At 42.8% G+C, this 25532-nt stretch overlaps 1 protein-coding gene across 1 annotated transcript in view; it reads right to left on the bottom strand.

Annotated features, from left to right (window-relative positions):
• The window catches only part of SORCS3 (sortilin related VPS10 domain containing receptor 3), a 316197-nt gene that overhangs the window by 26960 nt on the left and 263705 nt on the right, over window positions 1-25532 (bottom strand). The window contains exons 15-18 of the mRNA XM_068397886.1: window positions 9916-10033; window positions 8232-8365; window positions 3885-3998; window positions 2225-2396 (exon numbers count right to left, since the gene is read on the bottom strand). Of these exons, the coding sequence (XP_068253987.1) occupies window positions 2225-2396; window positions 3885-3998; window positions 8232-8365; window positions 9916-10033 (538 nt within the window). The remainder of the gene's footprint in view (window positions 1-2224; window positions 2397-3884; window positions 3999-8231; window positions 8366-9915; window positions 10034-25532) is intronic.

Here is a 25532-nt window from a genome sequence, read left to right as displayed (position 1 = left end):
AAACTGTTTCAATGAAATGTTTTTCTAACTATCCTTATTTTTCAAGAAAGAACATAGAGTGAACGCCCTCACATATTTATTCAGCTGCCTCTTCAATCTCTAAAGCCTTGTAAAGATTCCACTCTTCAGCTACCTTGACTGCTGCCCTATTCCCCATCTGTTTATGATTCTTTGTACGCAGTAGTTCCGCTTGAGTTCCTTAATAAATTACTACTAGATTCCTAATTTTTAGATTATGTCTGTTCTTTTCTGAACTCCCACTCACAGTGTCTATACAAATCGTCTTACCATGTCAAGTCTGCAGAATATAAAAGAATCAGCCAGGTAGACAAGAAATCCCCTTTGTATAAAAGCAGAGCATGCATGAACCTCTAAGGAAGTATGTAAAAAGGCCCTGTCAGATTAGTGTGGTCCCAATGAAACATTTAGTTACTGCATAAGAATTTAAATTAATAGAAGTGTGTGTGTTTAAAAAAAACTAATAAGGTATCATGAGAAAAAACTTCTCCATGGCAGTATGCTCAGATTTACAACAGCTTCTTGTGTTCTTGAAGGTCTTAGTTGCCAATGGAGGCTACTCCAGGGACTGGGAGGGGAAGGGACGCTAGGCTTGCACTGTTTCTAATATGATTTCCCTAGAAATCTATTGTTGCTTGTTGTCAGAGGCAGGATACTTAGGAGACAGGAATCTAGTCTGTTCTGGTGTCATTATCCTTATGTTTGTGACCATGACATGTCTGGCTCCCAGCTGTCTCCAGGTACTGTCCCAAAATTAAGTACACAGGACAGAGTATATGAAAAAATGTACTTGTGGTTCAATACCACCTCACTCCCTGGCTGACCCTCCTGAGACACCCAAAGACGTTAGAAGTGAGGTTGTAAGTTGACCCTTCTGTTTAACCAGAAAACAGATCTAACACAAGCCATTGTGGGAAAATCACTGTTGGACCTCCAATGACACCTTCTTCCACGGGCAGTCAAAAGCCAGCAGCGGAATGCAGCAGCTGCAAACACAGCAGGGCTTTTTGTGGTACAGTCACAGAATCAATCAGGTTGGAAGAGACCTCAGGGATCATCGAGTCCAACCGTTGCCCTTACACCACCATGTCAACTAGACCATGGCACTAAGTGCCATGTCCAGTCTTTTCTTAAACACATCCAGAGATGGTGACTCCACCACCTCCCTGGGCAGCCCATTCCAATGTCTAATAACCCTTTCTGAAAAGAAATTCTTCCTAATGTCCAACCTGAACCTCCCCTGGCGAAGCTTGAGGCTGTGTCCTCTTGTCCTATCACTAGTTGCCCGGGAGAAGAGGCCGACTCCCACTTCACTACAACCTCCCTTCAGGTAGTTGTAGACTGCAATAAGGTCACCTCTGAGCCTCCTCTTCTCCAGGCTAAACAACCCTAGCTCCCTCAGCCGTTCCTTGTAGGTCAGACCCTCCAGACCCTTCACCAGACTAGAAGAGTCACAAGATCATTTGAGAAACCCTCCTATCAGCCTGAATACATACCAAGTGCCTTTCTTAGCTATCCAACCCTCCACTGAGCCACAAGCCTTGGTGACACAGGCTGCACCATACATGTTTGCCAAACAGAGGGGTACCTGACTCAAAGAAATCACCAGAAGTGCCTCAGTATTTTGATGCTTCAGGAATCAGCATGGCCTGGCATCACTTATGCTACTGTTGGCTACAGAGGGAATCACACCACATTATAAATAAAACAGACAGGGGCTGGGGAGCTCAGAGGTGGTTTGAGGAGGCTCAGTTCCTACTGCAAAACAATAATGTCCCTCACTGCTCCCCATGAGTCTGAAAATGTTCCCCACTGTTCTTAACTTTTCCCAGCAAAGCTTCAGCTAAAGCTTTTCACCCCAGAAACAGAATTATTAAGCATAGAGACACCATTTGTGCCTCACAAACTGAAGGCAGCAAGAAGCTAGTGGGGAAATATATTTTTGACCAGATCTATCTTTCTTCAGCATCAGCTTCATCATCACTGGTAGAGAAGATAACCAACCAAATATTCCTTTGGCTTGACCGAATATGATTGGTTTGTATGTTACACGTATAGCCCTCTTTCATGAATTCTAAATCTCAGGAGTGTTCATCATTTCATGACCCCACCCGATTGCTATTTTCCTCTCAGCAGCCTGACAGCTGAAGGAAAAGAGTGCCAGTCCTACCACACAGTGAAAGGTTTGCTGAGCCCACTAACAAACCTCTTCCATAAGGATGATGAAGGTGGCATTGTGTCCCTGCTCTGTGACCAACTTTCCATCAGTAGTGAGGATGTGCAGTCCCCGAGGTGCTTTTCCAGGGCATTTCTCCATCTTGGCCATATACTTCTCTCGCAAGCCATCTGTGCAGTTGTTAGACACGATCCTTCGGTACCTGGGGAACAGTAACAAAAGCAGACTGGGCTCAGGCGGTGGGCGGAAAAGTTTCTGTGTTTTGGTTTTGTTTTATTTTTCCATATTAATGCGTATGTTTTTTCAAAGGCTAACTGCCTGCATGATTCCCTCACTGCAAGGAAGAATCAAAGAAATCTAATGCTTTATTAAATTGCAGAAAGCCAAACAAATCACAATCCAACTTTCTCCAGAGATTCTCAGGAGCCTCACTGAGAACAGACACACATTGTGGAGGTGAATTACCCTGCACTGCTAAAAAGCAGAGAACTCTCTCAACTCCCCATGCCTGCAGGATGGCACTCTGCATCGCAGCTTTTTAATTATGCTTTTTATTACATTTTGTCTGCCTCAAACTCTGCTAGAAGGCACTTGGAATGATCTTCCAAGAGCTTTGTCCAGTCTGATTTTAAAATGATTCAAGGAATGGGTTTTTCTCTTGGCTCTTCTTGGAAGAGATTAGCTAACTAGCAAGATAAGTGGCTATTCCCGGAGTTGTTGAGGGGGATTAACCATTTTTAGTAATTTCACAGTAAAAATCCAGGATTGCTTAAGAAGACACAGACCTCAACTATTTTCTTATTGCTCTCTGTCAAGAGGGCTACAAACAGTCACACTGGCCAGGGCTCCTGTAATTACATCCCATATTTATAGCAAACTTTCAGCTGAAAGGGGGTCTCTGAAGTTAAGTGACTCCAGCAGCCTCTCTTTGTTAAGCCACCCACATCAACCAGCCACGAACAACCCTGTCATAACAATCGAGCATGCAGGACCCATGACCCAGAAGTCATTTGACATTGCCCTGCAAAGTCTTCAGGGACTGCACTGCCTGAGAAGGAACATCGCAATTTTGCACCAGCCAGTGCAACCAGAGTTTCAGAGTACCCCCCGCCACAACAGAATAGCATTTGCAAAGTGATACTATCATAATAAACCAACACTTGCCATCTGTTCTGCATAAAACCAAGAGAAACCAGCACATGTACCTTGTCTGAAATCTCAAGGCATTTTATATACAAAGTGAAAATGGCAGAAGAAAAAAAAATGAGTCTAAAAGTTGCTCATTTGAGCCTCCCCAGAAGCTGTTATAAATAGGAGCTCTAAGACAGGAAGAGGTTCAACGAAAAATGATGTGAAATACCTTGAAACTGTCCTTTTAAACGTTCAGCTGTCTCTCAGATAGACCTTCTTGATTCACGTTTTAATTTTGCAGCAAAGGGGAGCTCCAAGTCTAGGCTCCAGGGATCTCACATCACTTGATAGCCATACAATATCTACATGTCACTTATTTTAATGTGCTTCTCTCTGCCTCTGAGGAATGAGGCAATGTTCCATACAGATGCTGCTGCAAACATTACCTCACGAATAAGACTGGAAAACACTCAGGTGGGATGCAGAGAAAAAAGAACCATCCAGGTTCTTTTGCTACTATAAGGTCACCAAAACCAGAGAGATTGCAAGGTTCACTTACCCAGTGCTGTTCAAGTAGCTCTGACCAATGCTGCAATCCTTGGATAGGGAGGATGGGCTGAACCAGAAGGCTGGGACACACTGGTTGTTGCTGTGCCTCTCATACCCATAGTCACTACAGAGACAAGTCATGAGTGCATCATTGTACCCATTCACTAGATTTAGGTCAGAGTTTTAGGTGATGTTTTTGTTCCCCAAAGCATGTGTGTGTTGGTGGCTCTCTGCTGGATGGCACAACATGATGGATTGTCCTCATCCAGAGACAAAGCGCTTATTTAGCTTGAAAGGCAGGAAGACAGTTCACAGAAAGTATGTGATACCTGACTACACCAGAACTACCAACCTTGCAGAGCGCTGGAGGACTTGTGTTTCATTTGGTAACAAAACCAAATAGACGGAGATCCAGAAAGAAAATTGTATTGTTAATTTATTTTCCTATTAATTTTTAAAAATTTCACTTGTTGTGTTCTTTTGGTTTGCTTGCTTTTTGCAGTCTTTGCTTTCCGAACAAACCAGACTAATGCCACTTTTTCCCAATGAAGCAGTTAAGAATATAAAACTGGAGGAGCACTGCCTGAACAACTAGCCAAGGTATGTATATTTATGTATTTTAATGGCCTCCCTGCTCTTTGACTGAGATATGACTGGCCTGAAAGAAAACCATAGCTGATATTTTTCCAACACTAAACTAAAACAACACAGCCAGCTTGGTAGTCCAAGGATTACATGACACTGTGTCACAAGGGGAAGGTAATCCAGGATACTGATGCTTCCTTGGACCACCAAAGAGGGGAAGCGCACACAACCACATCCAAGACTTCTTTTTACAGCTGCCTTTGCATGCCAATAGAATGATGAAGCAATAGGATTAATCCAAAGCTTTCCATAAGTTTTAACAGGCTCTGGATCAGGTTTCTATGCATAGCCTTTATTGGCAGGCTGCATTCAAGGGGCAAATAAAAAGGGATTCTGGATTTTTGCTTGAAGCAGGTTAACAACTGCCAACAAACTAAACCTCTGTGGAAACACAAACACTACAGAAGCCACTGCCTTGAAAGCGCTCTGTGCCCTTTAGGACACAGTGAGTTTTATCCTTTGCCTACTCAGAGTCTGAATTGCCAACAGAAAGTCTCTCGGAAGAGCTTCAGTGAGACAAAACTGTGCTACGTCCCCAGTGACCCAGGTTGCTACTGTTTCTTTTTTGGAGGCCAAAATTCTGCAAGCTACTTTAAAAGGTTTGGAGATTCCCTAATGCTCTTTCTCTCAACATTCAATTTAATCATTCTCAGTGGGTCCGACCTGCACAGTTGAAAATGCCTGGCAGTGACTTGGTAATTAAAAATATTCAGGAGGAGCTGTACTTTGCCCCAAAGAAGAAAAGAGCTGCATAAATATTTAATAAAATTAAAGACAACATTGCTGTATGCCCTCAAGGTTCTGTGCTTGTTCATTAACTTCTGGTAAATGTATATTAAAACCTTGCATGCTGCCCACCTTCCGTCTCATAAGCCCCAGGGTTTGCATAAGTTAAGGAAATAATCAAGTCCAGCTGCTGCGCTGTCTTTCTCGGGAAAGCTATCTTGACAGAGTAAACAAAGAAGCAGGAGGAGGGAAAAGAAAGATCAGTGAGCATTTTAATAACACTTCTGAGTTCCTTCTGCCCTTCTCTCTGTCAGAAAAAGGCCAGGGTTTGCTTTTGGAAATGACTGCGAGGCTTGGCAGGAGTCACCCCTCATCTTGACTCATGACGATTTGTTGAACTGGGGCCCTGGATCATGGTTTATGCCCCTGAAATTTAAATCAGCCTTATGTCTAACAGCAGGAAACAGCAGTGCAACGTGAGGCAGACAGGGGCAAGGGTGATGTGACCAAATGGTAGAGAGAACAGCCCTCATAGCTTGTGCTGTAGAGGTCCTACAGTCATTTGTCCTGTCTGCACAGCTCTCGAAGGCAGGTGTCATCATACCTAGTAGCATGGGATGCTCTGTGACTAGAACCAGCCTCCAAACCTTCTTACTGGGGAAGCAGAGGGTCTGTCTGTTGGGACCTGCTGGTCAGTGTACTCACACAACCCCAGCTGCTGACCCTCTGCCTTTCCCTGACTATCTGCAGGACCTGCTCTGTCCACACACAAGAGACAGGCCAGTCAGTGCTTCCAAGAACAACTGGCAATTGTAAACCCAGCCAGAAAAGGCTGGGTGAACACCTTTCCTTTTCAAAAGCACCAAGCGAAAGAGTAGGAGCTGTCCTTTCAGCTGTAGATACCTACAGTGGGAACGTATCTCCATAAGCTCCCTACCTTGAGCCTTCTTCCAGTCAGCGGAGAGAAAAGGCACTTCTCAGCACCTCCTCTTCTCATATTGACATCCAAAAGAAGGCAGATTAATCATATTCTAGAACAACCTGTATCTTGCCACTGACTAAATAACTGTCTCATCCTTTAGAAGTCACAAGTCAGAGCAGATGAGTCCACCCTTCCTCTTTGAAAATCACTTTTAAGATAATCAAGCTTGGTGCCCCGTTTCCAGCACTGCTAGTGTCTTCTTCAAACTGATTGCCCCACACCTTCTTCCGGTCAGCCCTGCAGACTAGCATCAAAACTCACCCTTAAACTGAAGCCGGTTCTTCTGATTCTCCATCACCAGCTATAATAATTTTGCAATTGGAAGCCAGTTAACAATTCTGTTGGCAGCGCAGAGCCTGAAACAAAAGCCAGCTTGCTGTCCTCAAACTGCATTTCCTCTGCAGGAGTGACAAGGTTAACAGCAATATTCTCTCATGTTAGTGGGAACGTTAAGCAAAAATGATAGTGAACACCTGCAAGGAACACGTCAATTGATTGAAAAGGTGCATTCTGATGCAGACCCTTTTCAAGGCAGAGCAGCACTTAAAGCCAATTTAGCTACCACAGTTTTCCACTTACAGCTTAGAAAAGGCAAGCTTCACTCTGAAAATAGAAAGCTGGTGAGGCACAAAGCTGGGGGGGAAGAAAAAGAAAAAAGGGCAAATTCATTTGCATCTCTGGAGATTGGAGCTTGGTTCAGCTCAGAGACGTATGCCAATACCAAGGGCAGATACTGCAGGGCAAGTTTGTTCATCCTGCAAGTTCCCATGATGAGGACAAAGGGGAAAGATCTTCTGAGTTAAGCTAAGGAGTCTCAGATGTAATTTTGGCATTAGGAACAAATTAAACATCCATCCAGATAAGATGAAAATCTCTGCTCTATATCCCTGAACCTCTCTTAGAGCCAAACTACTCCAGTATTCAAGAAAACACTTTGGTCTATATTTTTTGTTCATTTTTGCCACATTTTTGTGTGTCCATGTTCTAAAAAGAACTGTGAATCTCAGCTGGCATAAGTCCAAATAAGTGCGCAGATCTCATGCCTCACACCTCCTCAGGAAGTACTGGAAGATAAGTGAAGTTTTCAGGAATCACACTGGTACCGAATCAGATGCTGATCCTGATAACCTACTATAAAAATGAAAATGTTTTCTCAGTTGATCTGCTTTCAAGGTATTTTGAACTCTATTTAAATGACATTCTGATCATTTAAGCTCAAACATCACAGCCATTGACACTCTTAAATCTTTGAAATATTGCCTATCACAGGTTCCCTGTAGGAATTCCTTGTGCAGAGATCCTAGCTGTTATGCATTCTCCCATCTCCTATCCCTGACTGTCAAGCAATATCAAGCAGTGGTTCATTTTTTCCCAGTTTTATTTTTAAGCTGCTTTCAAAGTGACCTTAAAGCAGTTTGGAAATTATAGTCCCATTAAATTAAAAACACCAATATTTATGCAAAACAAGTAGCTACATCTGACAAGGGTGGGCTGTACAGTCATGTCACAGAAGCCCTTTCAGAAATTTCTCAATAAAGCATTGCTAAAAAGCAACAAATGGTTCCCAGGAATTCAAAGGAATAATGATAAAAATGTGCATGTTTTGCTAGCTTGCTCTGTTGGTATTCAATGACCTTGGAAGTGAGGACAGAGAAATTCCCTCTTTCTCCTGTAAGGGACATGCTTTGGACCAGAGAAGAGTCCTGGCTGTCATTCTTCTAGAATGATGGACAAAAAAAATGTCAATCAGTACTTGCAATTTTCTGCTTTTGAATTCCAGGCTTGAATTTCTCATGGATATTAACAAAAATTTCCTGCAGATGAAGGGCACACCTCCCTCACATAACAGGTATGGGGATCACATCTATGCTATATGGTATGATCATAGCCGCAAAGCTGCATGAGACACAGTTTCTCTGCAAGTTTTTCTGTCTGGGCAGTAGCTCAGCCACTGCCCATGCTATAAGAACAGTCCTGCAAAAGTCCCCAGAGTCATATACTCACCACTCAAAGTCCCCTTGACCACAGACACATGGTTCAGACACCACGGTTTGGGAATAGTCCCGACCTAGGGAACACTGGGCTCCAGGTTTGCGTTTTTTATAGATCTTCCTCTCTCCCATGACACAAGGCTCCCCCTTCAGCAGCCAAGGAACAAGAGCAGAAAGAAAAACAGAGAGTAGTGGCAGCTGGGCCATTTTGTCAAAAGACACAAAAGACAATGAAAGCATGTAATTACCACTGGGAGAGCTGGGAGATAAGAGTCTAGCTCCCTTTTGTGGCTTTGCAAACTCAAAAGCCACCTTGGGAGGACCCATAAGTACAGTGTGTTCAACATTGAGTTGGGATGCTAACAACAATGTGCCCAAAATGTCTGGGTGCCCAAGCTATTGCAGGCACCCAGTTATGCCATATCAGAAGGCATCCACCAATGTATCTAGTCCTACAAATTATCCTGTAAAGACAATGTGGATGTCCAGTGTTTCTTCCATGTGTCAGATGAAATCTACTACAGGAAGAAGTGCTCAAGTCTGAAACCCAGAGCAGGGACAAAACCTAGATGTGGAACCCAGGAGTCCTGGTTCCCCTCGTCTTTCCTTGATAGATCTACCTTTGTTATGGACCTCAAATAATTTTGATGGTGTGTTATACTGGGCTTTTTAAACACAAACTTTTCCAAGAGCACTACTGAGAGTAACTAATCTAAAAGAAACATTTGACATTTAGGTGTGTTTCTATAGACAGAATTTTCTCTGATACAGAAATAAATTGTCTGCATAGAAGTAAGGAAAAAAGACAACACCTAATTGAAACACTTATCTTTCCCATTAACATTGATTCCCAAGATGGCTGCCTCGTTACACACGTGTCTTCCCATTTCTTTCATTTAAATGATTTTCATTTATTCAATTCCATGACTTCAGTTATCTGATACATCCTTGCCAAATTAATGCTCATTTCTAATTCATAGATTTCATTCAGGAATATCACAGTGCCAACAGTCCTGGCTGTAGTTATGTTGCCCTGCAGGGAGTGGGACATCATACTGGTGGCCAGTAACCCAAAAGTAATCTTCAGAGGGTATTGAGCTCTCTCAGTTACAGTGGCTTCTGGACCTAAGTATATCCAGCATGAAAATGAGCCAGAGTGTATGAAAAGCAAAGCATGTATCCTTGAATAAAATAAAATAATTTGGTCTTCTCTGGTGTCTTTTATTCAAGGGCTCCCCAGAGTTTTACAGACACCTGCAGGATGAATAAATGTTTTTATTTTCATTTTTGAGTAGGGAAAATAGAGGCAAAGTGAAAGAAAATTATTTTCATGAGTCACTGACAGAGCTACAAAGAGTTCAGTGTCTCCTACAATTCAATCACAAGGTGAGGTTTTACAGTGCCCTGAGCACTGAGGGCAAGAAGATCCAGCTGGTGCAATGGAATATTTTCATACAAAGATAAGTTACCAATCTCCCTAACTTGCCCGGAGAAGACTGGTCCCGTGTTTATTCATGCATATGCTTCAGGGGAAGTAAAGCATCAACAGGTTAGAACTGTGACTTGATGGATGCAAAAAAAATCCATATGCTCTGCTGAAAAGAACAAATACATTCCTACCAGGCAACACAAAGTATGGGAAAAGGAGCCCCCCTCATCCCCCTCCTCCCCCCACCCCCCGTACATAACGGGAATACCTGATTGTGCAGATGCCAGGTTTGGTAATCATCTTTGTTACACCTCTGGCTGAAGATAGACTTGTAGTCCACCTTGACCAGCTGCCATTCAGAATGGAGACTGAAGTGTCCAAAGACTCTGAGCATGGAAAAGGAAAAAAGAAAGAACCAGAGTCAGACAGAGATATGCTTCCATTATACAAATAATTTCTCATGAATCTCAGCTGCAGAAACCACTACAGAGTCTTGGAGCTTGATGCCAGATCCTAGGATTGTTTAGCCTTTGCCTGACCCCTTGTACAGCCTGTGTTGGAAGGTCTTCCATGCCTCTAGTACTTCGCACAATGGGCCCCAAGTCTAATACAGTTAGGTATCACTCAGAACAATAAACAACCAGACTAGAAAGTAATCAATCTAATGTAAAGGGTGCTATTCTGATGAATATATGGCTTTGGTTGTCTCAAAATCAAGCCTTTCTTAGCTGACTCAGTTTCTTTACTGCTGAACTTTTGTGTTGCACAAACTTACTACTTAATGAATCGTAAAAGAAACACCTGAAATAACATATTTGGGATATGGACTGTAGGCAAGTGACCTGCAAAGACGGCAGCCTCCCTTCCACTTGGTGAATGCTGACTGGCTAGTAGAAGTGGAATTATGAGTGATCACCACTGTAAGGTTATCAGTAGTTTTTTCTTAATTCTTTTGAGCAGGTCACTCATCATCAGCATTCATTGATCACACTCCATGGTTCACCTACCTAAGTAATAAGCTGATTTTCAGGATGAAAATGACACATTTTCCCACACAATTCCAGAGCAACACAAGGCTTGTACTAAGGCAGTATACAGGAGCAGCTGGAGCTGAAGGGTCAGCACTCAAAAAATAGCGGGAGAAGGACTCAAACTGTAATTTAAAACTAGGCACAGATCTGTTACTAATGAGGTGATGAAAGAGATCATATAAAATTGAATATCACCAGAGGCTTCTGCCCAAGCTTGGACCAGAACATCGACAGTGGAGCTGGTTGTTGAACACAGGTCTCTCTAAATGCCATCCTAACTATATGGCACTCCTTCACCTGCAGGGAAAGCTATGTGCATGCTTAAGTGTCTGGAAGGGAAGGACCAAAGCAACAAAGAGCACTGATGGTATACCTCACCAAAGTACCATCACCACAAATACTAAGGGACTCTACATGTTAGAAACTTGCACCTTCACCAAAGAAAGCAAAATCATAGCAAAAACATGGTTTAATTCATAAATAACACCAAGTACCCAGACAAAAGACTCCATCCATCCAGAAACATTGCATGAGTTCTGCAGGGTGTTCAGTTTTTGATCAAGTAACAGCTTCCTATTACCTTGGCCAGCTGCGATTCTCTCAGTAATGCTCAGCTTTTCAATCAGTTGCAGCTGGATTTCCAAAGAGGTGTGTAATAGGAGGAGATTAGGCCAGGGACACGGGTGACCAGACTTTAAAAGCCATTAACAAAACTATGGCTTCCCATTGGCAGGGGGAACATCTCAGTACACATAAACAACGAAAAAAAAACAACGATCAAGTTGATTTGTCATTATAATACGCCAACTTCTTGGCTATCTCAAATGAATATATAAAAGAATCTAAAAACTCATCTAAAATACAAATCTCACATTTTAAAATTCTGTATGTACTGAAACCCAAATTTTTTCTGATACTCATGAAGCAGCAAATGTCGTTGTATCACCCTTATTGTGAGATTTAGGGGGCAGAGAAAGAATGCTTTTTTCCTTATACCAAATCTTTCACTCACCTACATTTTTATCCAAGCCACTTATGACATTAAAGTTTTTAGTTTTTTAATTATTCCAGACTAAAAAAGAAAGAGGGAGAGAGAGATGGTTACAAATTTTCCCATGAAAGCAAAAAGGAAACAAAAGAGAAAACTTCTATTAAGTTTCCAAGCACTGACTGCAATCTAGATCCTGCTGTGTCCCCATTGTGCTGCCATTTGTTACTCTAGTTCATCTTAATTTACATTGTAATCACACAAGTTTGTTGACTTTGCTCTCCCCTCACTGCCCAAACTACTCCTGTAGATTGTAGCCTGCACCAAAACTCCTCTGCATTTTGCTGTTTTTCGTAAAACAGAGACCATCCAGGAATCAGACATGTTCTCCCCTTTAGACCTGTCTCAGCTCATATGTATCAGGGAGAGAAAGCAGGGTCAGGGAGATCTGAGAGCCTGGAGTTGTGGGTTTGCTGTTGACATCTTTCTATTTCCAAGTTCTGCCTCACAGAGGGAAGCTCCAAGAAGCTGACAAGAAGGGGAGAGGATACAATGCAAAAAGAACCTGTAACAAATGTGCACACAGGTTAGAAATAAGTAGGTGGGGGAGGAGTTGTGCATAGGAATAGATTTATTAGGCAAGGTTGTCGCTGGGTCTTCAGAACATTTCTTGGTTTAGTCCTAATTGTGGGGTATTAGTCACAGGAAACACCACTGCATTCAGGCAAAGCTACAATAGAAACTCTTAATTCCTGTTCCTCAACAGAGAGGGCACATCCTGGACCAAAATTAACCCACGGAAACCATAGCAATATGGGGTGCCAGGATATTTGTTGGGAGAAAGAGGGAGAAGGGAGGAATAGGAAATAGCACAGAGGGAGGAACGCAGAAGGCCTCCAAAACTGTACTCAAGTAGGAGTTCTAACTCCAGCTCCCCTCCCCTCTTTCCCTTGGCACTTAAGAGCGCGCACCAGCTCTTATGCCACAACTGCTTTCAGCACATATTCTTACAGAATGCACATCTTGTCAGGTATTATTGCACAGCTGGGCAGCTCTCCCATGAATCTTGTTTGTTCTGGATGTGATGCATGACTGAAATGTCATTCCCACAAAGCAGCAACTCAGCAGGCAGAAATCATTTAGTCCAGCAGATGTATACCAGTTCAGGATTTGACCTGGGTGTTTATTACACAGAAAACATAGCAAAAGGAGGGGAGAACATAATCAACCACAAACACTTGCCTGAACCCAGAAGATAAGAGGGCTGGAGAAACCCAACGCTTTGGCAGCCAATGCATCTCAAGGAAAATGTTGTTTCTCAGATTGACCCTTAGCTAACCATCCAGCAAGAGAGCAAAAGGCTTCTTTGTGCTTTACAAGCTACAAAAATCACCAGAACCACTTGCATTTTAATCTGTTAAAACAAGCTAAAAAAACCCTCTGCCATTGAATTTCTCCATGATAATAATAATTAATGAAAAAAAAAAACAAGGTTCCCTAAGTGGAAAGCAATATATTAGCATTCCAAAAGCAGAGCATTAGCTACTCTTTAATTAAATGATTTCAAAGAAGATCTTTGTATATAATTGCTATAATTTAGATGGAAACAATACTACACTAAATGTAATTAGAGGAGTGTGCACAGAGAGGGATGTTTTCCTCTGTGCTGCAGAGATGGTTCTGGGTCACCTGATTCCTAAAGTAGTAACTTTCCCTCCCCCTTGCTAATAAAAAGCTTCTTAAGCCTGATCAACCATTGCAGCACAGTCCTCAAAGATAAGAGCTGCTCATATGCAGAGCAGCTAACAAGCAACTGCACCCTACGAGCACTGCTCACCAACAATAAATGCAACCCGGATGCCTACAGCACTTTTAGATTGACCAGCCAACATGATGAAGGTTATGTTACATTTCAAGATGACTCTGTTGTGCATTTGAAACTCCTATGAGAGTAAATAAACGTAGGGAATGGAAAAGTGCTGTGTTATCTTCAGGGCTCCAATGGACTCTTCAACAGCCTTCCTTGGGAAGTGACGAAAACCCTGATATTTTGTGGAATTAAAAATGGGAACAGAGAACAAATCCTAACTGGGCAAAATCAGGTATTGCAGCTGAACCCTGCTTTCATCAGTTCTGTGAACTATGTCACTGGATATTTTCCCATAGTGACTAAGGTGCATGCACATGACCCCTCCCCACCCTATCTGTTTTGGGGTGGCCAGGCCCAACAGAGAGGGTTGGGCAGACAGCAAAGAGCTGCAACATCTTAAAACTTCTAGTGTTCAGCTATCAGTAAGTGCTTAGCATTAAGTGCTCCAGTATGTACATCTGGATTTCTATATTCAGTGAGCTGATCTAGAAGAGCTGTAAAAGCTAAGACAGAAGATACTGTACAGGAGATAATGACTTCTTGTTGGCTGAAGATGGAAAAATCTTGCGTGATCATTACCTCAGCAGTCTGAAATGTGTTTTTTTAATTTTTTTTTTTTTTTTTGAGCCTCTCTCTTTTAGAAACAAGTCCCAAGGAAAGAGACAGAAAAAGAGATTCTATTTTTAATAAAGGGCGTTTATTCTTCCCTACTCAACTGGTGAGTCCTCACATTGCTTTGAAGATAACAACTCATTTGTCTTATCCGATTCCAATATGCCTTTGTTTCTCATTTACTTTGTCTGCTCACTAAATTAGGGAGGTAAATTTTTTTAATAAATATACCTAAACTATCAAGATCATATGGAAAAAGGAGACATAATGTACTATGAATTTTGCCTCAATAATTTTGTCTACTATGATCTAACTGAAAGCTCTTAATCGCTTGTTGCAAGAATAGAAGACAAAATAAGAGAGCTGGGTTTTCAAGGTCCAGCTCTGAGAGGCCAACACAAAAAGTACGTTTTGATTTTTTCCATCTAAGCACTCTGATCTGGAAGTCCTTGAGAAGCAATAAAAGAGCCCAGATGGCATTTAGACAGAGTCAGTTTTCTGACTAAGCTCAATTTAACAAAGGTTCTCCAACCTAAGCCACAGAATGGTAATTTACAGGCTTTAGACAGGATAGATTTTGTTCTGTCCCTCAGAGTAAGCAGTTAAAACGCCACATAAAATCTTAGCTAATAGGACAGCATCTTCTCAGCTGGCTCTGGCATAACTCACAGTGAAACCACTGCTAAGAAAGCAGAAAATGCTTCCCAATATCTTCTTTGGAGAAACAAGACAAGGCTTTTATTGCCAGGGCTGGATGTCATTAATTTGCAAAAAAAAACCTGCTAGGAACTTGGAAAACAATTCTGAAATGCTTACATATTCATGATGGAGTCATTTTGGAAAAGGTCATTGGTAATGCTGCTATAATTATAACTTTCATTATTTTTTTTAAATAAAAAATAACTTACAAATGGAGTATATACTGACTGCATAACCTTGTACAGAAACTATTTTAAAGGCTTTTTACATTTATACAGTGTTCTCCTGTTAAATTGCATTGCTTTTGCCTTATCATTCCTTGCATTGTTGATAGTTGTACTTTTTATGTAATTCAATACTGCTCATTCCTGACAGGTCAACAGAATGAATGGAGCGTCACAAGATAACAACTCATCCACCTCTGGTCCATAGATTCAAACCCTGTCCCTGCCTAGAGTATGAGAAACAGGTATTCTCAAGTAATAGCTCCTGTGTTGCTCACAGGAAAGGCATCAACTGTATCCATCTAGATCTATCCCTGCTGGCAGTTTCAGACAAGCTGCCCAAGCGTGGAAATAGAATGTCTTCTCATGCCTAAATCAAGTCCCCTTCTATCATTTCTGAAGTAAACTGGCAGGACATTACAAGGAGCAAGCGTGCGCTGAAGCTGTCTGTACTTGTCTGTTCTGGTCTGGATATAGACGGACTTCTATCTCACTAGTCAGCCTACCTCCTTCGCACATAATGGGAGATTAAGGTCAAAGCCTCTGCTAACATCTCCGTTCCTCAGCTGTGCCCATCAGTGAGAGAAATGACTGAAGATACAAAGGAAGGAAGCAGCTGATAAGGTCATCTTCACTACACAAAACATCAAATATACCCTTCTTTCTGAAGAATTTTTCCGTCACTGGACATCAACAAGGTGAGAGAGATGAAAAGGTACCTCATTTTGCTTCTCACAAAGTACTCTGGGGGCTTCTGAAGTCAAATTTTAACAAGACTAGACCCTACAGAGGAGACTGTTTAAGTTTTAAGCATTTTGAATATGTAAAAATAAAATAAAAGCAAAAAATATAAATATACTTAATAGAAAGCACCTTTTGAGATGAACTACACAAGCAGATGGATGGATCAACAAAAAAATAGAAAGAGAGCCAAATATATACTTTAATTGATAATACTGAAGGAAAAGCTAATTGCAGTGTCATCATAAATAGACTGTTTTATTCATGAAAGCCTGAAACCAACCTTGCTTTTTCCCCCCTTTTATTGTAAACAAAAAATGCTCGCAGAGGAGGCGTCTTAGCAAGCAAAAAAACCCCAGTAGCAAAATCACCCAAAACAGTAAAAGTTTCAGCTGACCTGAACCTGCGCTTCTATTGTGGGAATGCAGAGAGGGGGAAAGTGAAGCAAGATTGCCCTCTGATTCCAGTTAAAATCCCTCTTTATTTACATCTGTGCCTCTAACAGGTGGTGCCAGAAGTAGCTGTTTAATGGGCAGACCCAAGAAGTGCTATGAAGCACAATCTGGAAAAACCATCTCCTGGCAGGGAAACAAGTGCGTTGTTTTTTGTCTAGTCCCCTGGAAGGGATGAAGTTATCTCAGCAAAACCAAGGGGAGTCCCAGATCTGGGCAATCACAGCTGCAGAAGCACTGAGTGGTTAATTCACCACAGCTGAAGGTGCTCACTCTCTCTTGGATGTCCAGCAAACAGAAGCACACGTTGCTACTGAAGCTGTGGCTGCCCCTCCCTGGACAGTGTTCCAAGGCCAGGCTGGATGGGGCTTCGAGCAACCTGGGTCTAGTGGAAAGGTGTCCCTGCTCATGGCAGGGGGGTTGGAACTAGATGATGTTTAAGGTCCCTTCCAACCCATACCATTCTATGATATGATTCTATGACAGTGCTGCAATTTTAAGAGCTAATCAAGTACCCAAGGCCAACCTCCCCTCTCAGCAAGTATCACCAATGTGGTTTCATGAGCAGAGCTTGGTCAATGCCACCCTCAACAAAGTGGCGTAGCACTGACTGGAGAGTTGCTCTCTACAAGCATTTAGGATAGGTATCAGATGGGCTGACCCTGAGTCACCCAGGGTAGGTCTGTGCAGCATCAGCTTGGACCCATCAATGCAAAAGTCAAGGACCAGAGCTATTGAAATTTGGCTGGTCTACTCTCATGACCTCTAAAGCCATTTAACTTTTGGCCATGATGCATAGATGTGGACCTGAGCGGTTGCCAGGTAAAGCCTGCATATGTCTAAGCTCTGCATTTCCATTCCTGTGGCTCTTGGCAAGCCTGGAGAATAACACTCTTTTGCAAGACCTATTCTGGCACTTACACAACCAGCACTAGAGATGGAGCTAAGAAGCCTAGCCAGATCTGAGTTGCAGTTTCCTGCTGGTTATTGTACTTTATACCCCAGTGCTCCATGCTCCAGGAGAACTGATTAGTTCAGCATCAACATGGCATGAATACATGGAGGCAACACAAACCAGCCACTTGCCCTTTCCTCTGATCCAGAGTGCTGGGTAACATAGACCAGAGGTAGGAGGATGGCCTAACAGAAAGAGCCATTCTCCAGCCAAACATATTAGGTCTAGCTGAGAATCAACTGTGTCCCTGTACAAGGTTCTATCACTTCCATAACTGCCTTGATTTGGTTTGGATTTTTCTCTCCACTAGCCAGGCTACCCTGGTCCTACACTACCTGGGAAAATGGTGAGCCCATGCTAGAGATCCTGGCTCAGTGCACACACTTACAGAAGGACTTGGTACATAAATTTACCTCCATCACTTGTTGACGTTTATAGCTTTTGAGATGATAAAAGAAAATGCAGATGATTGCACACAAAAAAAGAGGGCTCATTATGAAATCTGGATCTGAAGCCATCTGTGTGTAAGAAAGTAGCAGTAAAGCAAGACTAGCTCCTATGTGCAGGCTGAGCTGTTAGGGCCAAAAACACACAAGCAGCAATGGAACAGTTGCAAATTGTGCCAGCGTGGTTAGGTTTTATGAATGGGGAGTGCAAGATGAGCTATTTCCCCATGAATTAAACATATATCATTACTTTAGAGAAACCAAATGGGCTGTGTAACCTCCCAATTGTTTTTTATTAAGGTTTAGATTGAATTAGCGTTAAAGGAGGTTACTGGTTACGTGGAAATTGGATGGAAAGGGACTGAGACAAGGAAGCAGAATCTAATTGAAAGAGACACAGATCAGCAATTAAGGAGAGTGGAAGAGGGAGAGTGAGAGTTATAGTCTCACGACTGGCAAGATGATGCAGGGAGCAAGAGACTGGAAACAAAGGAAACATAAAAGCTGAAAGATGACACTAGAAAGGCAGGAAAGTGCCAACAAAAAACACTGTCTAATTTTTTTCCTAAACAATAAACATTGTCTTTAAGAGCCACTTTGGAGCTTTTAATTCAGTTGCTTTTGGCTGACCTGTTAACTAGGAACAGTAGCCTAAGGGCAACTGGATGATGATTCAGGGCTGCTGCACTTCTGTCTGTGGATACAGAGTAAGAAAAATGGCAATTTTTTCTAGAAAGAAGAGATGCATTTTCTTCCAAATAAAATATACCATCCATTTGGATGTAGATTTTCAGCTGGTGCAAATTAGTATAATTCCCACAGACCATCTCAGATGCAAGGCCTTGTTCTACTGCTACTATTCAGAGGGAGAAAAAACATCAGCAGTGGAACTACCAAGAATATACTAACAGCAGACAGCAGCTTCCATGATGACAAATTTGTTCAAGAAAATCTTGGTCTGTATTGTTTCCCAAGGGGAAGGGTCAAATGAGAATTTCACAGAATTTCTCAGGCAGATGAAATCTGAAGGAAGTAGTTTATCTCCACCTCCAAGTGAAACCGAATGTCATAACATGGAGATTTTTCCACAGAAGAGAAATTCAAAGCGTTGGCCAGATTCACTGACTAGCAATCCATACTGAACTGGTCATGGAAACCTGCACCACTGTCAGATTCTAGGTCAGGAGGGGTGGATGGGGCAGGGGAAGAGTTTCTGTGAATACAGAGAAAAACCAAAATCTTGCAATAAAAATCCTGCAGTTATGATTGTGGCAGACCCTTTTCCCTCAGCTTTGGAAAACAGTCGTGGGGTTATTCATCAGCTCAATGGGCACTTCCTTTAAAGTGCCAGCAGAAGAGGAAAACCACTGCAAATGATACGGTATAGCACAATCTTTTAGTTAGCAAGTAATGCCAAATGCAATTAGCAAGTAATCTGCAGAACGCATAATTACAAAGCAGCGCTACAGCTTGGGCTTGATTCCTCCATTAGCTGCACAAATAATGCACAAGGCAATGGTGGAGACGGGGAGTTATTTTCTTTTATTTTAATTTTTTTAAATACAAAGTGCTATCAAAATAAGAACTCACTGAATGACAAACCAAACCTTTTGAAATCCAGTCTCTAAAAAATTTATTGCCACTACTCCCAAACCACTTTACATGACAATTGCTTCAAAGGAAATCCCAGCAACATGAAAGGGAGTGTGAGACACCTGGGAAGCGGGGGTGGGAAAGCACGTTAATTTTTAATGCTGTTTTTCAGAAGTGCTCTCTCTCTTCTTCGAAGCACTCATGAAAGACAACCAGTTTCTGACAGCTTTGAGACCTGAAGATGCTGCCCTCCCTCTTCTAGAAAAGATACTGGCAGGTATCAGCAATCTGAGTGTTTCCTCCACTAATGGGTCAGTGGTCCCAAGAGAGGCAGGTGCTGCCCCTTTGCCAGAAGCTGAATAACACAGTGTGCTCAGTCATTTCAGTCTTTCCTCCTATGAATCAGCAGATTTCCAACCAGAGATGTCCAACACAAATGTGGAAGCCATTGCTCAGAACATGTAAGCTCCAAACACATGTGACAGGGACAGTTTGTGGTGGATCAGAGTGACAAGCTCTGCCTGGCACAGTGTATTAAAGAGAATATGGCTCAGAAGAGGGGGTAAGATCTGTACCTGGCTGGGCAACAGCATGAGGAGGTGGCTTATAGTCATAGTGGGGGAATTTTTAGAGGTTTGGGTCAAAGGGATCAAGAAAAGAACCATGTACAATGATCAAATGAGGACAAGCTCTCCTTAGGAATAAAGGCTTCTAGCACTACCTGAACTATGTGAGATGACCCAAACTATACTACAGCTGCTCTGGAGAGCTGCTCTCCACCACCCACTGCAGCTCAATGATGAAAAATCTGTTAGAGTGAACTCTTCAGCCAACCCAGCGCTGAGCCTTCCCAGCTCCCAGAAAAGCTAGTGTGCTGTACCACCCTCTGCCCCATGCAGGATCAGGGCCAGGCTGAGCTGAAAAGGTGCTTAGGCCATACGGTTTCTCAGTCCCCCGAGGGCTGGTGGGATCAGGGCACCAGAATATTTCATGGCTTACTCTAACAGAAAGGTGAAAGACTCTGAGGAATGTATGTGTGCACAGCACCTTACCCCGGCTGAGCACCCCACACCAGGCCTGAGTGCTTTGTACAGCCCAGACCAGCTGCTAGCAGAAGGACAGCACAGGACCTATAATCCATCTGTCCTTACCTAAAAGCACAAGAAACAAAGCACATTAGCCTCTAGATAAGAATATCTAGATTGCATTGTCATCAGGCAACTCTTGTACATTTACTTAGGGAAAAGAAATCATGTATCAGCCTGCTGCTCATTCTGGCTCTTTCTGTAAGGGCTTCATTTATTCACTTCACAGAATCACAGAATGTTAGAGATTGGAAGAGACCTCGAAAGATCATCTAGTCCAATCCCCCTGCTGGGGCAGGATTACCCAGATCATGTCGCACAGGAACGCGTCCAGGCGGGTTTTGAATGTCTCCAGAGAAGGAGACTCCACAGCCTCTCCGGGCAGCCTGTTCCAGTGTTCAGTTACCCTCACTGGAAAGAAGTTTTTCCTCATATTTATGTGGAACCTCCTGTGTTCCAGCTTGCACCCATTGCCCCTTGTCCTGTCAATGGATGTCAGTGAGAAGAGCCTGGCTCCATCCTCATGATACTTACCCTTTACATATTTATAAACATTAATGAGGTCACCCCTCAGTCTCCTCTTCCCCAAGCTAAAGAGACCCAGCTCCCTCAGCCTCTCCTCATAAGGGAGATGTTCCACTCCCTTAATCATCTTTGTGGCTCTGCGCTGGACTCTCTGTAGCAGTTCCCTGTCCTTCTTGAACTGAGGGGCCCAGAACTGGACACAATATTCCAGATGCAGCCTCACCAGGGCAGAGTAGAGGGGGAGGAGAACCTCGCTTGACCTACTAACGACACCCCTTCTAATACACCCCAGGATGCCATTGGCCTTCTTGGCCACAAGGGCACACTGCTGGCTCATGGTCATCCTGCTGTCCACTAGGACCCCCAGGTCCCTTTCCCCTACGCTGCTCTCCAACAGGTCTGTCCCCAACTTGTACTCATACATGGGGTTGTTCTTGCCCAGATGCAGGACTCTACACTTGCCCTTGTTATATTTCATTACATTTCTCCCGGCCCAACTCTCCAGCCTGTCTAGGTCCCTCTGAATGGCTGCGCAGCCTTCTGGTGTGTCAGCCACTCCTCCCAGTTTGGTGTCATCAGCGAACTTGCTGACAGTGCACTCTATTCCCTCATCCAAGTCATTAATGAATATATTGAATAGAACTGGTCCCAGTACCGACCCTTGAGGGACTCCGCTAGATACAGGCCTCCAACTGGACTCTGACCCATTGACCACCACTCTCTGGCTTCTTTCCTTCAGCCAGTTCACAATCCACCTCACTACCCAATCATCCAGACCACACTTCCTCAGTTTAGCTGCGAGGATGCTGTGGGAGACTGTGTCAAACACTTCACTGAAATCAAGATAGACCACATCCACTGCTTTACCATCATCTGTCCACCAGGTTATGTCCTCATAAAAGGCTATCAAGTTGGTTAAGCATGACTTCCCCTTGGTGAAGCCATGTTGACTGCCCCTAATGATCCTCCTATCCTTGATGTGCCTAGAGACAGCACCAAGGACAAGTTGTTCCATTACCTTTCCAGGGATGGAGGTGAGGCACTTCAGTGAATAAAAGCCTCCAGTCAGCACACCTTTTTCTAGTCCTCCTGCCTGCACATGCTTACCTCTCCATCCACCTTGTCTGAGCATTACAGACATGATTCAGCATCTCCTTCCTCCTAAGGAAGGAAATGGAAGGAGATACTGAGGAAGAGGAATGGAAAAAGTCCACCCAGTGGGGTACTCATCTGGGACTCAGGAGACCTGATTTAATGCCAAGCTCTCCCCATGACAGCCTGCTGAGTGACTGACCACAGGCATGTCCCTTGTTCTTCCTCAATTTCCCTACCTGTGGAATACAACCAAAGATGTTGGTTTCCTTAGCATAATATTTGATCTACTGTCCATAACTAGCATTTGACTCCAATAAGAGTGATGTTTGCCCCAGAAAGCCAAAGACAGACAATACATGCCACACAGCCCAATGCCTTCTCCATGTGTTACAGCTTCTGCCAGGAATCCTCTAAGTACATGGCACAATTGCTGGGAACTGATCTCAGGTGACAGACATTTTCTTCCTAAGGCCCAATAAATCACACAATGCTTTCTGAGAAAGATTACTCCAAGCAGATGTTCTCATCATCTGATTTGTCTGTTCAGGTGCCACAGAAAGGCCTCAGCTCATACTGCAAGTATCAGCAGCACAATCAATATGTGTCTCTGTGGGCTGTTTAGATGAATTCATGCAGCAATCCAAAGGTTAACAAATAGAGTAGTCCTCTGGCAGGGAGGGAGATGGGAGGAGGAAGTGACACTTGATTAATCTGTGATCGTTAATAATGTTTTTAAGTCTTGCGAACAAAGATAATGATATGGGCAATCAACTGTCTTACTCCAGGGTATAAACTGATCATCTGCTGGGATAAAATGGGAATCCCTATAACACACATTTTCTTGTCCATTGTAAAGTCACTTGATGGCATTAGCAAATTGATCATTTTCTTGCAAAGTCCCAGCTATTCATTACTTCCAGAAGGTTTTGAAATTAGATCAGATGATACAGGAATGCAGCTCACTATAGTAAATGCCAATATCCTCTCAATCATTTTGGTTTCCTAACTTAATAATTACACTTGTAATTTTTGTTCTCAGATCAAGTTCTAAATCTTACTTTTCTTTCTGTGTGCAGTCATTACTTTAACAGATTCATTTTAATTCATGGATGCTATTCTGAAGAGTCCTTATGTAGGTTTACACACTGCAGTTTGCATAGACCCATGAGTGAGGACAGTGCAATGAACCCACAAGGACACATCAGAACCTTGCTGCAAAATCCATAGCCAATAATAAAGCTGGTCACACCACAAACAGATATTGCAATAAACATAAAAAGAAAGGAAAACTGAAAAGCAAGATAAAACCACAATGGGGACGACAATTAAAACCTACCAGTCCTTTCTAGATATCTAACGGTACTTACACTAATTGGGTAAACCAGGTTTTGAAATCTGCCCTCCAATCTCTCAAAAACCCCGGTTTTGGTAGGCCTGAGATTACGCACAGGCTGGCTGGTCAGCTCTGGTTCCCAAAAGAAGTGACGATAAACAGGGATAGAGTTCAGAATCCTTCACCACAACAGCCCCCATACATGATCCCTTCTATTGTTTTCTGCACTGAAAGCTGCAAGTTGGATTCAGCTTTCTACAGACCTCTGGTGAAATCTTTCCTCCAGATTCCCTCTTCACCAAATCCTCTGTTATCTCAGCAGAAGTTGCAGAAGAAAATCTGTCTTTTTCAGCCAGCTTCTTTCTCTTTTTCTCAAGCAGAGTGAAGTGAAAAGAGACCAGACAGATGGCAGGAGAGTTTGAAAGCCTCTGCTGGGCCACCAGAATTGAGGAAAACTGTCTGTGTCTTTTGTTTACATATGTCGGACAAGAACCTCAATTCCTTCTAGGAAAAACAATCTCTTGGAGTTTCTGCCATCCACTGTCCTCTTCTTGTTTGCTGAGATCACTAGCAGGGGTGACAGCTATGGAGGGTGAAGGCCGGCACAGCAAGGAGAAGGCCAGTTCCTCCGGCCACATCCCAGGAAAAGCACAATTTTCTATCACCTCTCTGTTTTCACCTTACTTTTCTCAGCACAACCACTTGGAGGTGGCAGATCCGCAGCTCCCTACCCCTAAGCAAAGGGGCAGAATCTTTCAAGGACATTGTGTCAGCTTGTAATTTTCTTTCCTATATCAGCTTTTAAAAGTGACAGCAAGACTTAAGCAGAAGGCAGTGAATGTTGCAATCAGAATCTGTCCACCTTGCCTTCATACCTGTACATACTTTGCTGATGTCTTCCGCAAGTCAGTCAGTTCTTCAGAATAAGAGTTAACTCATGGAACTCCTGACCACACGATAATGTGCTTGCTAAATTTTTAAAGGAGTTTAGGGGAAAAAACCCTCAAAAATAGAAAAAATCATTAATATCTTAGAAATAAAAATAATACTATTTTTTGCCAAGAAAGCCCCTTATTTGCAAATCTCTGTACAGAAAACTGTACAAGGGAATCATAATTTTTTTTTTTTAACATATATTTTTAGCATCCTCTGCTTGCCACTGTTGGAGCATGGAACTGAGCTAGAGGGACCTCTGGTCTGACCCAGCATGGCCTGTGCTCTTAATGCTCTCTTTCTCTCCTCAAACCTCTCCTAGCCTCCATCTCACTTTTTCCAACATTTCTCAATTACTTATCCATTCTGCCCCACTCTTCTGCCACCCAGTGATGGATTGCCAGTAATTTTATGGGTCTCCTGGAACAAAAAAATGCTCCCACTTCATCTCTGGTAAAGCTGCACGGCCATGTAAATGAGAAGGTGTTAGAAAGGGCCAGGGCTCATAACCTATTCGTTTACAACCAGGAATGTTTTCTAACATACACATAGCCAAGGGCAGCAGTCACAGCAATGCTGGCAGACCAGCTTGTATTAAATCCTCTCACTGAAAACACTAATGCTCAATGATGCATACACAGATATATATGGATCATTAAGTATACATACATAGAAACACATATATATTTATATACACACACATGGGTGTGTCTACATAAATATATATTTTTCAGCACAAACTTAATGATCCCCATCTATAAATGAGTGTCTGCACACACACATATGATGAGTCTACTAAAATGACAGCAAAGCTCTGCAGGGCTGTGAAGCAAAAAGGTAGGTTTTAGGTCTTTAAGTAGGTTTGGAGAGATGCTCAGCACAGGAGATGAAGTGGCAGGGGTAATAATTATGAGTCAGAGCTGGAACAACATAAAGCACTTCTCTGGACCCACAAAAACATCTTGTCTCTGATTTGACTGATACAGACTAGCAACTCTCTCAAGCAAATACTGCTTCTGTTTGGATATATCGCAATCAACTAGAAGGGGAATACAGTCTGATTCCTTTCCCCTAGCGGACAATCTCAGGCAAGTTACACACTGTGCCTATGGCTTGTCAACACAGAAATGTTAGATCTGACCCATTAGAACGTGAAATCATTAAAAGATAGACTGCTCGCCAGTGAGGGCTACAGGACAGAAGTTAGAAAAGTGTAGATTTCAAAAAGACTAGTACTTTCTAGGCACTCATTGGGTCACCTAAGAACATGCCTAACCCATTGCCCTTATGCATTTGAGTTATT

The sequence above is a fragment of the Nyctibius grandis genome, chromosome 4 (assembly GCF_013368605.1).
Source record: "Nyctibius grandis isolate bNycGra1 chromosome 4, bNycGra1.pri, whole genome shotgun sequence".
NCBI classification, from domain to species: Eukaryota; Metazoa; Chordata; class Aves; order Nyctibiiformes; family Nyctibiidae; genus Nyctibius; species Nyctibius grandis.
The sequence above is the reverse complement of the archived record's forward strand: the minus strand, read 5'-3'. Positions and strand labels throughout refer to the sequence as shown.